The sequence below is a fragment of the Mustela nigripes genome, chromosome 11, assembly GCF_022355385.1.
Source record: "Mustela nigripes isolate SB6536 chromosome 11, MUSNIG.SB6536, whole genome shotgun sequence".
In the NCBI taxonomy this organism is placed as follows: domain Eukaryota; kingdom Metazoa; phylum Chordata; class Mammalia; order Carnivora; family Mustelidae; genus Mustela; species Mustela nigripes.
In genome coordinates, this window is record NC_081567.1 from 1,972,253 (window position 1) to 1,988,005 (window position 15,753).

General features: G+C 48.4%; 1 protein-coding gene across 1 annotated transcript in view; it reads right to left on the reverse strand.

Moving 5' to 3' along the window:
* The window catches only part of GNA12 (G protein subunit alpha 12), a 99,781-nt gene that overhangs the window by 42,666 nt on the left and 41,362 nt on the right, over window positions 1–15,753 (reverse strand). The window contains exon 2 of the mRNA XM_059414321.1: window positions 13,581–13,796. Coding sequence (XP_059270304.1) covers window positions 13,581–13,796 — 216 coding nt within the window. The remainder of the gene's footprint in view (window positions 1–13,580; window positions 13,797–15,753) is intronic.

Here is a 15,753-nt window from a genome sequence, read left to right on the forward strand (position 1 = left end):
TGCGTGAGAGAGAAATGTCCAACCGGATTGTAAACACAGTGGCCACCACAGGCAGTGTGAGCCAGGAGCAGCACTCCAGAAGGGCCCTCAAACAGCGCCCGCCCTGGCCTGTAAAGCGAGCCACCATCCCAGTGCTGGTGAGGACGTTTCCTAACTGCTCCCTGGAGCTTTGTCACAGCATGGGCACTCAGCAATGGTCTGCATCGCACTGGAACCCTGTGGTAATACGCCGGCGGGTCGGACTTCTTCGGATCGATAGCACGGCAGCTGCTGACAGGAGCGGTCCTTTGTTTTTGCTGCAGTACTCACGGATAAAAACCAACTTCTTTACCCATTTGACTGCTGAGGAGCATCTGGATGTTTTCAGTTATGAATGATGCTGCCATATGTACATGTGCACACACACCTGTCTGCACAGCCAGGAGGGGTACTACTGAGCCACAGGGAATGCAGATCTGCAACTCGAGCAAATAACACCAATCTGTTTTCTAAACGAGGTATAGAATTTATATACCCACTAGCACCAGGGCTTACCAGAGTTCTTATCACTCTACATGCTTGCCAATTCTCGGGATTGTCAAATGTTTTAATTCTGCAAATCGGGTGAGCAAACCACAAGATAATGATATTATTATTAATATCATTTCATTGTTTTGAAAATGTCCACTAAGGCTTTAATCCATTTTTCTACAGAACTGTCTATTTTTTTGTGGATTTGTGGAAGTTCTTTAAACATTCTGGACACGTTTCCTTTGTCAGTTATAGGTGATGAACTCATTCTCTGCTCCTGCAGCTGGTGGGGTCTCTGGATGAACGGTAGTTCTTAATTTGATCGTAGTCAATTAACCTTTTCTTTTGCATTTATTTGCACTTTTTTTTTTTTTTTTTTAAAAGGAGAGAGAGCACGCCTGTGAGTGGGGGCGGGCGGGGCAGAAAGAGGAGGAGATAGATAATCTTGAGAAGGTTCCCTGGCTCGACCCTGGCTGGATCTCAAGACACTGAGGATCATGACCTGAGCAGAAATCAAGAGTCGGACACTTGAAAAACTGGGAGACCCAAGGTACCCTCTGCATTTGCACTTTTAATCACTTAAATTCTTCCCTGTACCAAGATCATACAGACTGTTCTATACTACCTCCTAAAAAAATACATCGTTTGTTTTTCAGATTTCGGACTTTAGGGTCCAATTTCACTGTTCTCCACAAAGTTCCGCCAATTTACTTCTCTAATTCTGCTGCACCAATTCCCCACTGTACTGGTTATTAACTTTTTTTTTTTTTTAAATACAAATCGCAGTGTCAGATTTATTAGAGAAGGGATTAGCAAACTTTTTGTTTTTCCTGTAAAGGTCCAGATGGTAAATATTTTAGGCTCTGTGAACCACATATAGTCATCTTACTGCATATTCTTCTTTTTCTCTAAGCTTCAAAAAATGTAAAAAACATTCTTAGCTGGGGAGGGTCTGAACAAAAGCATGCCATGAAAGTCAGCCTGTGGGCCGTAGTTTGCTGACCTTTATGAAGAGCAAGTCCCTCCTACTTTATTTTTATTTTTATTATTTTTAAAAAAATTTTATTTATTTATTTGACAGAGATCACAAGCAGGTAGAGAAGGGGGGTGGGAAGCAGGCTCCCTGCCGAGCAGAGAGCCCGATTCGGGGCTTGATCCCAGGACGCTGGGATCATGACCTGAGCCGAAGGCAGAGGCTTTAACCCACTGAGCCACCCAGGTACCCCGCCTCCTACTTTATTTTTCTTTAAAAGTAGCTTGACATATCAGTCCTCAGGGGAGAGCAAGTCAAGACCACAATGAGAAAAAGAAAAGAAAGCTGGAAGACTTACACTTCCTGATTTCAAACTTACTACAAAGCAACAGTAATCAAAATAGTATGTTACTGGCCTAGGATAAACATACAGACCAAAAGAAGAGAAAATAAACCCAACATGTATGACCAACCGATTTTTGTCCAGGGGGCTAAGACCACTCAACGGGGAAAGGGCAGATGTTCGACAGGGACCACTGGACATCAATGTGCAAGAGAACGAATGTGGATCCCCACCTCACTCCATATACAAAAATTAACTAAAAAATGGATCAACAATCAAAATGTGAGAGTACATAGGGATAAATCTTCCTAATTCTGCGTTTGGTCACGATTTCTTTTTCTTTTCTTTTCTTTTTTTTTTTTTTTTTAAAGATTTTATTTATGTGACAGACAGAGATTACAAGCAGGCTGAGAGAGGGGAGGAAGCAGGCTCCCTGCTGAGCAGAGAGCCCGATGCGGGGCTCGATCCCAGGACTCTGAGATCATGACCTGAGCCGAAGGCAGCAGCTTAACCCACTGAGCCACCCAGGTACCCCTGGTCACGATTTCTTATTTGACACCAAAAGTATGACCAACAAAGGAAGAAACAACAGATAAATTAATCTTCATTCTTTCTTATGTTTCAAACCCTCCATCTGGAATCCCTTGCCTTTTGCCTGAAGTGGAGTCTTAGGTATAGCAGATAATAATCTCCTTCTCTGTCTGAAAATGTTTCTGTTCTACTTGCATTTTGCAGAATTCTAGGTTAGTGGTTATACTCTCTCAAACACAGCACTGACTCAAACATCATTCACTCTTTATGGTTTCTGTTGTAGCTCTTGGGAAGCAAACTGCCAAACTGTCCCTCCTTGAAAGTTCATCTCTACCATTTTCTGTAGCTGCTTTTAAGATTTTTCTGTCTTTGGCTTCTACAGTTCCGTTGTGATAGGTCTAGTTCTAGGTGTTGTTTTTTTCTGTTTTTTGTTTTTTTAATTAATCTTGCTTGAGACTCATTAGGATCCTTCACTGTGATCTGATGTTTTACCAGCCATTAGCTCTTCAGGTAGCACCTTTGCTCCAGCCTTCTTTCTGTAACTCTTGCTGAAAAGTAGGTTAGACCTTTTTGCACCAGGCTCTGTGCCTCTCAACTGAGCTTTCTATTTTCCTTGTCTTTCTGTTCTACGTTCTTGAAATTTGCTTCCTGTATTTCTTCTACTGTATTAATATTCTCTTTTATTGGGCTCAAACTACTGCATAACACATCCACTGAGTTTAAATTTTGGTGTTTGTATTTGCTAATTCTAAAAGATCTTTTAAAATATGTGAAGTCACTTTTGATAGTTTCCAGGTTTTCTCCTGGAGAAATTTTCTAACTTTTATTTTCCTGAACACATTAAGTATGATTGTTTTACTTTATTTATTTATTTTTTTAAGTAAGCCCATGCCCAGCGCGGAGTACAACACAGGACTTGCACTCAAATCCTGATATCAAGACCTGAGCTGAGACCAAGAGCCGGATGCTTCACCGATGGAGCCCCAGGTGGCCCAAGTATAGTTGTTTTAAAGTCTGTCTGGTAAGCCCAACGTCTAAACACTTCTGCTGGCCTTTCTTCTGGTTCTAGGCACTGTGCCTTGTTTCCTTGTGATTACGGCTATCTCTAAGGATGCTCCCCTCAACCCCTATCCTTAAAAACATTTCTGGGGAATATCCAAGGTTTAGGATGAAAGTGTCTTTCCCAGAGAGGTTTCTATCTGCTTCTACCAGGTACTCAGGTACACCACCCCATACGATAGCACTATAAACTAAACTCAGAGCACTGGTGGTCTTCTTGGACTGCCTTACAGAGCCGAGGACCACGTCCTCAAGGGAGCCTGCCTAGACGGTTTCGTCTCTTCCCCCTCCCGGCCCCGGTTCAGCAGTCAGGCAGTGCTCTCCACTCTCCCCATTCTGCAGGTTTACTTTGGTTCACCCCTCCATCCCCCACGCCCCGATGTCCCAGCTCACTGCAGGGGGATTTCCTATCAGATTCCTCAACTCTGGCAATCTTAAGTCTCTACCTTCCCTTTGAACCCTGAAAAGTCTATGAAACAGTGCAGTTTCAGGTTCATGGCTCAGATCACCGGACATCTCAGGGAAGCAGCTGCCAGGGCTCAGCTCACCTCTGCAGGTCTCACACTGTCGGGTTGGCCTGGGGAGTCTTTACCATCTTCTCGGCACTTAGAGGCTTTCATAAAGTTGTTTTCAACATTCCATTGAGCATTTTCAGTTATCTTCGGCAGAAGTCTCTGGATAACAAGCCTGCGGTAATTAGGAGCCAGAAATCTCACAGTAACTGCTTCAGAGTAAATTCCTGGGACGATGAATTACTGCCAGAGGAAGCAACGCTCTTTGCTTTGATGCGCACTGACAAACTGAACCACTTCCCCCTCTCCTGCCACTGACGGATGGCAGCACCTATTTCCCAGGACCTCAATCAGCGAATTCTTCACCACCACGACCAGTCTAACTGACAGAAAGTTACTTCATGGGGTGCCCGGGAGGTCGGTGAAGCGGCTGACTCTTAGTTTCGACTCAGGTCATGACCTTAGGGTTGTGAGATCGAGCCCCACACCAAGGCTCCTCTCTCAGCGAGGAGTCTGCTGGAGATTTTCTCGCTCCCTCTGCCCTTCCCCTGCATGCGTGCTCACTCTCTAAAATAATCTTAAAAAGAAAAGTTACTTTGTATCTGCACTTGCAAGGTGAGCAGTGAGGATGGCAGGTTTGACTTCTTCTTCAGTCTTAAGTACTGGCTTGTAAGCACTCCTGTTGCAATTGTTTCTTATGCTCTCAATATATTAAAAAACACCTTTGTTACATGTTGTGATTTTTTCCCCCTAATTTGTCATTTCCCCTTTCACTTTCTTTGTGATGATGTTTGCCATACAGAAGCGAAAAATGTTAACTCAGTCAAATCCATTATTCTTTCTCTTGGGGTTTCTGACCTTGTTATCACACAAAATACTCCATTATTAACTCCAACCACTGTCACACCTCAGAGATGATGCAGGTTTGGTTCCAGACCACTGCAGTAAAGTGCACAGCAAAATAAAGCCGGTCAAATGAATTTTTTGGTTTCCCACTACACACAGAAACTAAGTTTAAGCTACGCCGTAGTCTGTTAAGTGTGTGGGAGCATTATGTCTATAACTGCCTTAAGAAAGAAATGCTTGATGGCTACGAGACGTTAACCATCCCCTGAGCTTTCAGAGAGTCCTACTAATCTTTAGGGAGTCCTAGTCTTGTCTTGTCGTCAATGGCTGCAGACTGATCAGGGTGGCGGCTGCTGAAGGTTGGGATGGCTGTGCCAAGTTCTCAAAATAAGACAGCAATGACGTTTCCTGCCCTGATGGACTCTTCCTTTCACGAGGGGTTTTCCTGGTGCGCGTGATGCTGCTGAATAGCATTTTACCCAAGGGACTTTCAAAACTGGAGTCGACCTGCTTCAACCCTTCCGCTGCCTTATTAACTCTGTTTATGCAATATTCTAAATCCTCTGGTATCATTTCAGCAACCCTCAGAGCATCTTCATTGGGAGCCAACACCATCTCGAGAAACCACGTTCTCGGCTCCTCCGTAAGGAGCAGGTCCTCATTCTCTCAAGGGCCGCAATTCAGCCCTGCCTGCAGGCTCCACTTCTGGGGCTCCCGCTATTTCCATAACCCTTTAATTTGTAAAGAACACTCGACCTGCAAAGCGCAAGGGAATGAGGCCGGCCTGCACGTATCACATTTCCACCCAGACCACGACGGCACCAGCTTACAAACCCTCCAGAGGCAGGGCTTGACAGCAACATTATCCACAGGGATCTGTGTTAAAATGCTTAACACTTCATGTTTTTTCCCCCTAAAGGAGCAGATTTTAGAGGTCTGTAAGTATATAATACTATTCATGATTAATGAAATGAAAGGGAAAAGCCTATATCATGAGCAAGAACATGTAAGTTTCTCACCAACCCCCACTCCAAGAATAGCACAAGTCTGTTTCCTGCTTCTGTGTCCTCAGGCAAGAGCCACCAGGAGGAAGGCTCAGCGTGGCCCCCTCGCCGCCCCCAGCCCCCGGCACCGGGATCAGGACCCGGACCAGCCGTCAAAGGCTGGAGCTACTCGGGGTTCTCTGCACTGTAGTTCTGCCAGGCCCTTCACTAGCTCTGTCACTGCAGTCAAAATGCTTCAACTCCCAGGCCTCAACCCATCTCAGGAGCAAACAGGAGGATTTGGTTAGAGAATTTCAAGCCCCTTTGACATGAACAGTTAGTTTTAAGAAGGCTGCATTTCCCACTATGAATCACACTATGAAAGTTACCTCAGTTTGAAAGGTTAAATGCGCGCGCACACACACGGTACCAAAGTGAAACTAACCTCTAGTCTCCTTGTACCTGAAACAGAACTCCACTTTCTCCTAAAGTTATCCATGAATTTCTAACACTTCTGAGCTGCTCTTCTGAGATAAAGATGATGCCTTCTCTGTCCGTCCATCCATAGGAGTCTGCACCTGCACCCTTGGCTGCATCCGTAGTCACGGTGATGCCCCCACACAGGAAGGGCTCCTCAGAAATAAAGAGGCACACGACAGACATGCTGCATCTCAAGGGCATTACAGAGACAGAGGTCAGCCTCAAAAGGCCCCACACTGTATGATGGCATTCATACAACCTGACCAACTGTAGGGATGAGAACAAATCAGCGGTTGCCAGGGGCCGCAGTGGGGGAGGAAAGGAGCTGTGTGACTATAAAAGGAGCAGCACGAGGGAGATCTCTGTGGTGAGGGAGCACTTCGTTCTGTGTCCTGACTCCAGGGGCGGTTACCTGTGACACAGAACCGCACACATGCGCACATGCACACACACTGCACCTATGTCGACTTCATGGTTTCCTTAATATATTGGAGTCCTATGAGATCTACTCACGGGGGAAAACAGGCCAAGGACGCAGGGACCTCTCTGTACTATCTTTGCAACCATCCACGAATTTATGATTACTTCAAAATCAAGAAGTTAATTTATCACTAATTAAATCAAAATTAAGAAGTTAAAGAAAAAGGCGACAAAAACAGGCACCTAGAAACAGACAAGTATAAATCAATGGAAATGTGTTCCCCAAAGAAGAAAGGAAGAACAGGGTACCACTGGCAACTCACAAAAGAATAATTATAAATGGCTAATACACATAAGAAAAAAACCTAATAATCATGAAGTTGTCCTACTTTTCAGTTGGTAAAAATTTAAGAGGAATGAAACTAGCATGGCTGGTGATAAATAAATGCAGGACGGCAGAGGGACAGGGAAGTCCTGTGCTGCACGGCAAGAGAGGGGCTCTTTGCTGACTTCAGTGTTCACTAATTAAAGACCAATTCCATGCTAATGGGACACCTGTGACCTCCGCTGCTCCCCCAGCAGCACTGGAGGGGCTGACGCTTTCCCTGGGGGCTTGAAGGTCTCTAAGCTGCCCTCTGCTGCCCTAGATCCTCACTTTTGGCACCTGGAGGAAATGAAGGGTGACTGACCTCCACAGAAAGATGGGGACGTGCAGCATGATGCATGTCCCTGGCAGCGAGCACGGACGGCAGGATGCGTTTGGACACAGATACCATGAACGCAGGGTTTACTTCCGTGGGCTCCAGAGGCTGTTCCAGACACACAGGTGGCCCGGAAGGAACGTGCAAAGAGAAACGGACTTTCCAACAGTGTCCTCAATTTAAAATCTAAAATAAAATACTGGGCTCAGTATGAGCCACAGGGCTGATGCTGAGGGAATCCTTAAGCTGGATGGGCAGTGAAACCAGAGGACCTCCAAATTCCCCTCTAGTTCTATGACACAGACCTGACCACGTCTCATTGCCTCCATCATGATCATGCTGGTCCGAACCCCCACTCTGTCACCTAGATTACTATAAAAGCCTTCAAATAGGCCTCCCTGTTTCTATTCTTGAAACAGGGGCCAAAACAATCGTGTTAAAATGTAAATCAAACCAAAGATACTGCTCTGCTCCTGGGAACCTGTCCCCTCTTACTCTACCTGCTCACTGGGCTCTGGAACACAGGCTTGACCCCACCTCAGGGCCTTTGCACTGGTCACTCTTCCAGCTAGGACACTTCCCCCTTCCCCTGACACCTACAAGTCCTGCTCTCCCACCTCCTTCAGGGTTCTCAAGTGCCACTTGGGGGAAGCTACAGGAGTCTGGGCTCCCAGTACAGACACAGAGTCGTCAACAAAGTGGCTCGGGTGTCTCTGCGGTGTTCTGCACATCACTTCCACTGTGGGCTTGTGCTGAGCACCCAGGTTCTCAGCACTGGTCAATAGCCTCTGGGGAGGTGGAGGGGTTGGGGCAGATGTGTCCAATCATTTTAAGAGCAAGACTCAGAACAGAGTCCCAAGGCTGCACCAGACCATGAAGAGTAGAATATGCAGGCTGGCTCTGGGGCCATACGCTCAACACAATTACAGTGATGGCAGGGAGCATAGAACCCCCACCCTGTGATCACCCTGTTTATCCAAGCATGCTCCCCCTCCCCACACTCTCCCAGCTCCCTGATGCTTTCCTCCAACACACACGACACATTCCTGCTGGTTTAGCGACCGGCTCCTCTTATCAGAAAGTCAGCTCCTTGCGTTGTTTGTTTGCTGCGTTTTCCCCAGGACACAGGGCAGCTGCTCCACAAATATTTGCAGCTCCTGACTCAACAAAGGAGAGTTCCAGTAACTTAGAGACCCAATTCCCCCTCCCTGGGGCTCCATATGAAGCCCCCAATCAACTCAGAGGCAGAAAGGTCCCAAAGGGACTGGGCAGAGGCTGCTGGCTGCCAGCCCGGCCTGGGGCCGTTCTGTGCTTCTGGCTCAGGAATACCAGGCTGGAAGGGCCCACAGGCAGCAGCCCCCCTGCAGGTGTGGCCAGAGGACTCAGCTCCCAGATGAGATTGACGATGATGCGCCTGGCGAGACTCCTAGGAAGTTGCCCTAGAAGGAAGAGGCCAGCCGCTCCTCCACACCCACTCCTGCTCTCTGGCTGGGGTGCAAGCCAGGGAAAGGAGCCCCATGACAGGACACTGGGAAGGGCCTGGACAGAGGCCTGCCCTCCCATCCCTGGACTGGCTGTCCCAGAACTTCTTCACCAGAGAAGGGGAAAAAAACCAGTCCCTCCCATGTGGGGTTTTCTGCCACGTGCCACCAAATGTCGCAGGAGCAGCAGACGCCCAGGAGCACCAGCATCGTCTGAAAGCAGAAAGATAGTCTAGTACGCCCCAAACTGCACTACAGGAAACATCGCAAGCTACAGGCAGATGCTCACTGCACTGCTGAGGGTTTTCTTGTCTCCCTCTCGTCTAAAACCTCCGATGACAGCATTTAAAAAAAATCACGACCACAGGGTATCCAGGGAGCAGAGAGAAGATGGGATGAAGGAGTCCAGGGCGCGGCAGGTGCCCGGGCGGCACTTGGGCGGGCAGAGACCCAGCCAGACACACTGGAAAACACCTGCGTTCTCCCCAGACAGCCCGCAGACATAACCTGTCACCTGCCAGGCACTCGGTGACCTCAAGTCTTACTCCTAACCCACCAGCTTCCAGGGAGTGCTGCCTGCGTGGCCAAGAGCACCAGCCAGGCCACCACAGAGGACATCTGTCCCTAGAAGGACGGGGCTGGCTGCAGGTAACTGTGCTGCTGGGGAGCAGGCCCTCTGACTCCTGTGCACTCAGGGAAAGCCACGGAAAGTGACTGTAGCTACAAATCGCTTTATCTTTGCTTAGCCTCACCCTCTCGAGTCCCAGAAGCTCACTAAGAGAGCTGAGGGACGTGACCCTGCGGCATCCAGCCTTTTGAAAAGGGACCGGTTCATTCTTTCCTCAAATGATGTAACTGATGTTTGTTTCAGGAATGTGAAGGAGAATTTGGGGCACTACTTTACCCCGGAGCTTTAGGGAAGAGGCATTCTAAGCCTAAGAACTTATAAACCCTGTTCCTAAGCCCTCAAGAAGCCCACGTCCCAGGGGTGAGGGACAGGAGGAGCAGGCGGCCAGGCGAAGCCCCTGCAGACCGTGCCTGGCAGAGCTGTGCGAACAACTAGGAGGAATTCCAAAGCCCCAGGCACCACCAAACTAAGTCTGACGCGTGGGGACCTCACGCCAGGCGCAGGGCCGGCAATCCCAGGGCTTCTTTCAGAGCCAGTGTGCTATTCCCTAAGCCACAGGGTCACTTTCACTCTGAAAACATCACACTCAGTGGCTTCTAAGGAGGCAGCATCACACACAGAATCGTGATGAACACCGTCTGCCACATCTAAAGGAACCTGAACACCCAGCCTTTCTGAGCAACCTCCAGGAAGGTTAAGGGGATTCCTTGCAATGTGACAGGAAACAAAAATCATTCTGTGTCATAAGCACAATCGCCTGATTCCCGGAAATCAAGAAATCCTGCATAGTCCACATAAACTTGCTCCTCTGAACTGAGCCTTGAGTCCCATCTTCCAAAGCCAGAAAAGGAAGGCAGTCTCAGCAAGGGACAAGGCCCTGCCACTTGGAAATACGCGCTGAACGGATGTGAGAAGTGAGTTACAATCCACGTGGCCTGTCCGGTGTGTGCAGCACACCTCCTGAGGGTGGCCCCAGCTCTGCACAAATGCCACGGGAAGGCACGTGAGGACTCCAACAGGAGGCACCAGCAGAGGACACACCAGACCAGGAGCCCCACCCAGCCCTAAACGCAGCGGGCTGGCCACGCTCTGGAGAGCATGCTGTGAGAAGCCACAATTGGCTCCATCCATTCAGGGAGATCAGCACCCGGTGATTTCCCTCACTGTTCACCCGCTATGTCCGGGGGACTGGGGGAGTCCGACGGTGAAGGTGAAGAGGAGAATGAACTATAGAACAAAGAGGTGTGCAAAAGACCAGCCCCCACCCCGCCTGGTAGCGGTAAAGCTAGCAGGGAAGCTAGACCCGGATGGGCCGAGCCCAGAGAAGGGGGCAGAGCTATGGAAGGCCCAGAGCAGCTTCCTGCTGCCCCCGTGGTCCCGCCCCCGTCCCATCTCACTGCCAACGTCCCCAGTGGTTCATTCTATCTCATCTTTATAAATCTCCTTGAAAAAACCTCTCCCCTGACCACTGCCTGCCACATTAGAATTGCCCATTTTCTCCCTTTGTAGACTCCCTAATGAAGACTCTATATTCCTCAAGTATATTGCTTGTAGCATTTTACTGCTATTACTCGTTTGCACACCTGCTTTCAGAATGAATGGGACTCGCCTTCAGCACAGGACCTGGCACGCAGAAAGGGGGAAAGCACACCGGCCGATGCCCAGCGACAAGGACGACGACGTGCGAGCCCATGGGCCCTGTCACTGCAGGAGTTATGCCCCGAAGACAGCAGGCACACAAATGCCGTACCGTTCTAATGAACGAGACCCTAAATTCAAAGGTATAATAGAAAGCAGACAAACTGTGGAAATAATATCCCTATTTGGTATCACAAGCAGATTAATTAGTTCGTAATTTGCAAGACACGTTTAAAAATCCAAAATTCAGGGCGCCTGGGTGGCTCAGTGGATTAAAGCCTCTGCCTTTGGCTCAGACCATGATCCCAAGGTCCTGGGATCAAGCTCCACATCGGGCTCTCTGCTCAGCAGCGAGCCTGCTTCTCTCCTCTCTGCCTGCCTCTCTGCCTACTTGTGATCTCTCTTTGTCAAATAAAAAAATAAGATCTTAAAAAAAAAATCCCAAATTCTCTTTTATTAGAAAAAGGTCATAGAAGTAGACAATATTTATATTCATTGCGCCTATGAGAAAAACTTCTTGGTTTGGCATCTCGCAATGTCTTATTTATTTGAAAGCTAAGGTCCAACATGGTACAGGTTATCTTCCTTTCTTTTTCCTGAGCTGTGGGGCTGTATTGAATTCTGTGTCTGAATGGCAGTCGACATCCATGAACACACAGAAGGGCACAGCTGTGTCCTCTCCGGAGCGGGAGAAGTCCCCGCCCTGCACACCCACCCTACCCACCACCAAGGAGAAAGGGCCCTCACAAGGCTGTCATCAGACTTGGCCTTTCTTCTTCCCCTTTTTGTTTCTGCCTCTGCCTGGAACGGCAAGTAAAGTCCAGAGGGCAGAGGGAACAGGAAAAAAAATCTAACACCTGGCTGACAGCAATTCTCAAAGCTACTGGATTTCTCCACCGAGAGACCGTCAAAGCCTTGTCACCCAGGGAGGAGACAAAAAGCAAAAACAAGCTGATGAAGCATCACACTAGAAAGGTTCTGACACAAAGTGGAAGATCCACAGAGCGGAGAGGCGAGGGGTGCACTGCTAACGGGGGACGGAGGGCTGATCGTGCTGTATGACAACGCTCACACCCCTCACGGTCACTGTGGCCCCTGCTTTAGGACAGTCCTGAAGGACACACAGCTCCCTGGAGCCATGTGCTTCCCAGGTACCGAGTCTTCTGAAAGCCCGGCTGGTGGGGGGTGCCCACAAGATGGAAACAGAAAGACCGATACCCACCTTCTGGCATCTTTACTTGAACCCCAGGCCAAGATTAAGTCTAGATTAAAAGATCTCAGGGACAGGCCCATGGTTGGTCTTATCACTCCTGTACCCCAGCACACTGCAGTGTCCAGCACACAGAAGGTGCTCCATAAATGTTGGATGAATGAATGAACAGAGAAACAAGCAGACTGGCTTCTGAGGCCTGAGTTCCTTATGGTCATAACTAAGAAGACACGGCCTGCAGCAAACCATAGCCTCTCTGGCTTATTTCCCTGTCTGTACCCACACGAGACCTTGACCTACTCAGCCGGGAGGTCCCTTCCAGCTCGAGGATACTGCATGCAATGGAACAAGCAGACAGAAGTCTGGCAAAACTGCCCCAGCATACCACCCTCCCAGACCGAATGCTTCTTCAACACGAATTGTAAATAATTGGCTCTGGATGTTTACACTTGCTTCTTTGGTAAATTCTCGATTGGTGGTAGCGATTTCCACCTTCTCTCCCAGAACATACCAGTTTACAGGGAGAAAGACTTCGACCCCAAGTTCACACCGAGATATCGTATTCCCTGGTTGTTTCTGATATTCCTGCCCTTTAGAAGATTAAGGTTTCCTTTCCATGACAACCACCCTCTTGTTTTTTTGACTCTTCCACCTTAATTTTTAAAGTAAACTTGAAAAAGACTGCGAAGAGGAGAAAGGGTTCTAAGAATATCACCTGTAAGATCCGCCAGTGCAGAGTAAAATGAGTGGGCGTAAGCTTGAGAGAAACCGGGTATCTGCATTGTCTCCCAATATTTAATGGTAATGAGAATGACATCTGCATTGTCTCCAATATTTAATGGTAATGAGAACGACAGGAACTTTCTGGCAGACACCCTGGCAAGCATGGCCTTCCCTGAGCGCTGCAGGCTCATGTCACCGGGAGCCGAACCTCTGAAAGGACGCTCTGAGGGCACACATCATCCCTTCTGCGGTTTTCCTGCCCAAAAATGCATCATCTCATCCTAACGATGAGGAAATACCAGACAAACCCAAACAGGGACACTCCACAAAGTAAGTGACCAGTGCTCTCTAGGTGCTGAGGTCACAGAAACCAAGAAAAGATGGAGGATGGTCATGGGCTGGAGACTAAGGAGTGTGGTGACTAAGGCCGGGAAAAGGTATGCTGGGACCTCGGTGGTCTTCAAGGAACTTCTGCTGAAGGTCCAAGCAGCCGTGTACAACGCGACCATGCGACCATGCCGCCCGGAGGCCTGCGCACTCACCAGCTGGAACTCGCTCCTCCGGCTGAAAGCCTCCCTGATGCCGGAGTCCCTCCAGAGAGCGCTGAGCGCTGGGACGTACAGCTGGAAGGTGGCGGGCTCCACGGGCAGCCCTGCCTTGTTCTCGAAGGCCAGGAGGAACATGCCGTGCTTCTCATTCTCCGAATACTGCCATGGAATGCCAAGCTTGTCTCGCGCATCGACAAGAACCCGTGAGCCCTGCGAGAGGAAAGACACAGAAAGGGTTTAACTATGACGAGAGCACCACAGAGAGCCTCCGCCCGGGCATCAACTGTCCTCAAGTAGGAAACTCCCAGGCCCCCACCAGGACCTGTCCCTTGGTTTGCTCCTTGATACCAGGGGGACACAGTGCCTCTTTCAGCTTCAAGAGTGGCCAGCAGTTAGGAGACAGGACAGAACCGAAATGGACCACGAGCCGAGTGGCCTGCCCCTGACACTAATATAGGAGCTGGCGGGGGGGGGGGGGGGCAGATCCTCGATTTAATGCCACCACTGCTAGGGATGAGGAGAAACTGTTTTCATTATTAAGACTTTTATTTGTTTTGAGAGAGAACATGAGAGAGCAGGAGTTGAGGGGAGCTACAGAGCAAGAGAGAGAAGACGACTCCCTGCTGAGCAGACTCAACCCCAGGACCTTGGGATCATGACCCAAGCAGAAGGCAGATGCTCCACCAACTGAGCCACCCAGGCGCCCACTGTTTTCATCATTTCCTTAGTTCCTCACTGTTAAAAGATAAGTATTTCCAGCCCCTTTCTGACCTCGCAGTCGGGGCCGAGGGGATGGAGAACTGCCTTAAGTACAGGAGCAGAGGCGTCCAGGCTGCAGGAGACAGCCCCCCCTGGGAATCAGGTCCAGTTCATCATTCTTAGGCTAGGGCTTCTGAATGAGCAGTACTGTAGTAAGCCAATTTCTGAGTTCGAGGGGACCCAGTGGATACTGTGTTGGGCCAAGAGCAGCAGGGAGCCTGTCTGGAAAAGCCTTCACAGGCTCAGAGTGGTCTGGAGGGGCCCTGAACAACTGGGAACAGTAACTCACCCCCTGGCACAGAGAACCCCAGGATGCTCACTGCCCACTTGGCATTTGCTTTAAAAACAAAAACAAAAACAAAAAACAAAAAACAAAAAAACAAAAACACCTTTATTGGATATAAGTCATACAACATACAATTACCCCATTTAAAGTGTACAACTCAGTGGTTTTTAGTTGGCAGCTACACTAAAAAGTTTCACTTCCAACACTTGGGTCAGAGCGGACTCCTCAGTTCTGCCTTCTTACTATTTCTCCTGCTGCATCAGTTTGGTGCCTAAGACCTCTGTTTCTGCCTGGAACCACCATGCTGAATGTAACGGGGACCAAAAAGTGTAGGTAGGGTCTCTCCTCCAGGCCTGGCAGATCGGGACTGCTGGTGAGAGGCGTTCCTGTGAGTTTCTTCCTTAGGGCCCACACGCATCTGCCACTGGTAACCAGGTCCATCTGTACTGATCCACAAACATGCATTCAACACTTACTCTGGAAAAAGCACAAGCTAGCACTGCGGGCAAGCAAAATGCTTACGGAAGCAGAGTCTGATCTCCAGAAACTCAGAATCTAGCTAGACAGAAAGACCTAGGAATTAAACAATATTAACAACCATTCATGATAAAAATGCCCAGAAAACTAGAAATAGAGGAGAACTTCCTAAAACTTCATGAACACTGACAAAAACCTATATCTGAATCCTTTCCTCCGAAACTGGGAGCAAGACAAGGCTGGCCACTCTAAGCAGCACCAATTGACATGGTAATGGTAGTTCTTGTCAGTATGGCAAGATAAAGACAAGAAATAAAAGGTGTAAAGACCTGAGAGAGAGAGAGAGAAAATAAAACCAAGCCTCCTTTCAGATGAAATGAAATGGTAGTCTTTGTAGAAAATTCCAAGGAACCTACCAAAAAAGCCGCCTAGAATTCAAGTGAACTCATTCAGCAAGGTCCCTGGATGTAAAAATAAATCCCCAGAAGTCAACTGTTTACTAGAAGTGAGCATGTGGAAACGGAAATCTAAAAAGCAGTATTATTAGCAATTACTAGAAAAATACAAATCTTATAAAACATGTATAGGACTTGTATGCTGAAAACAAAATGTTGATGAAAGAAATCCAACTAAACCTACTAAATG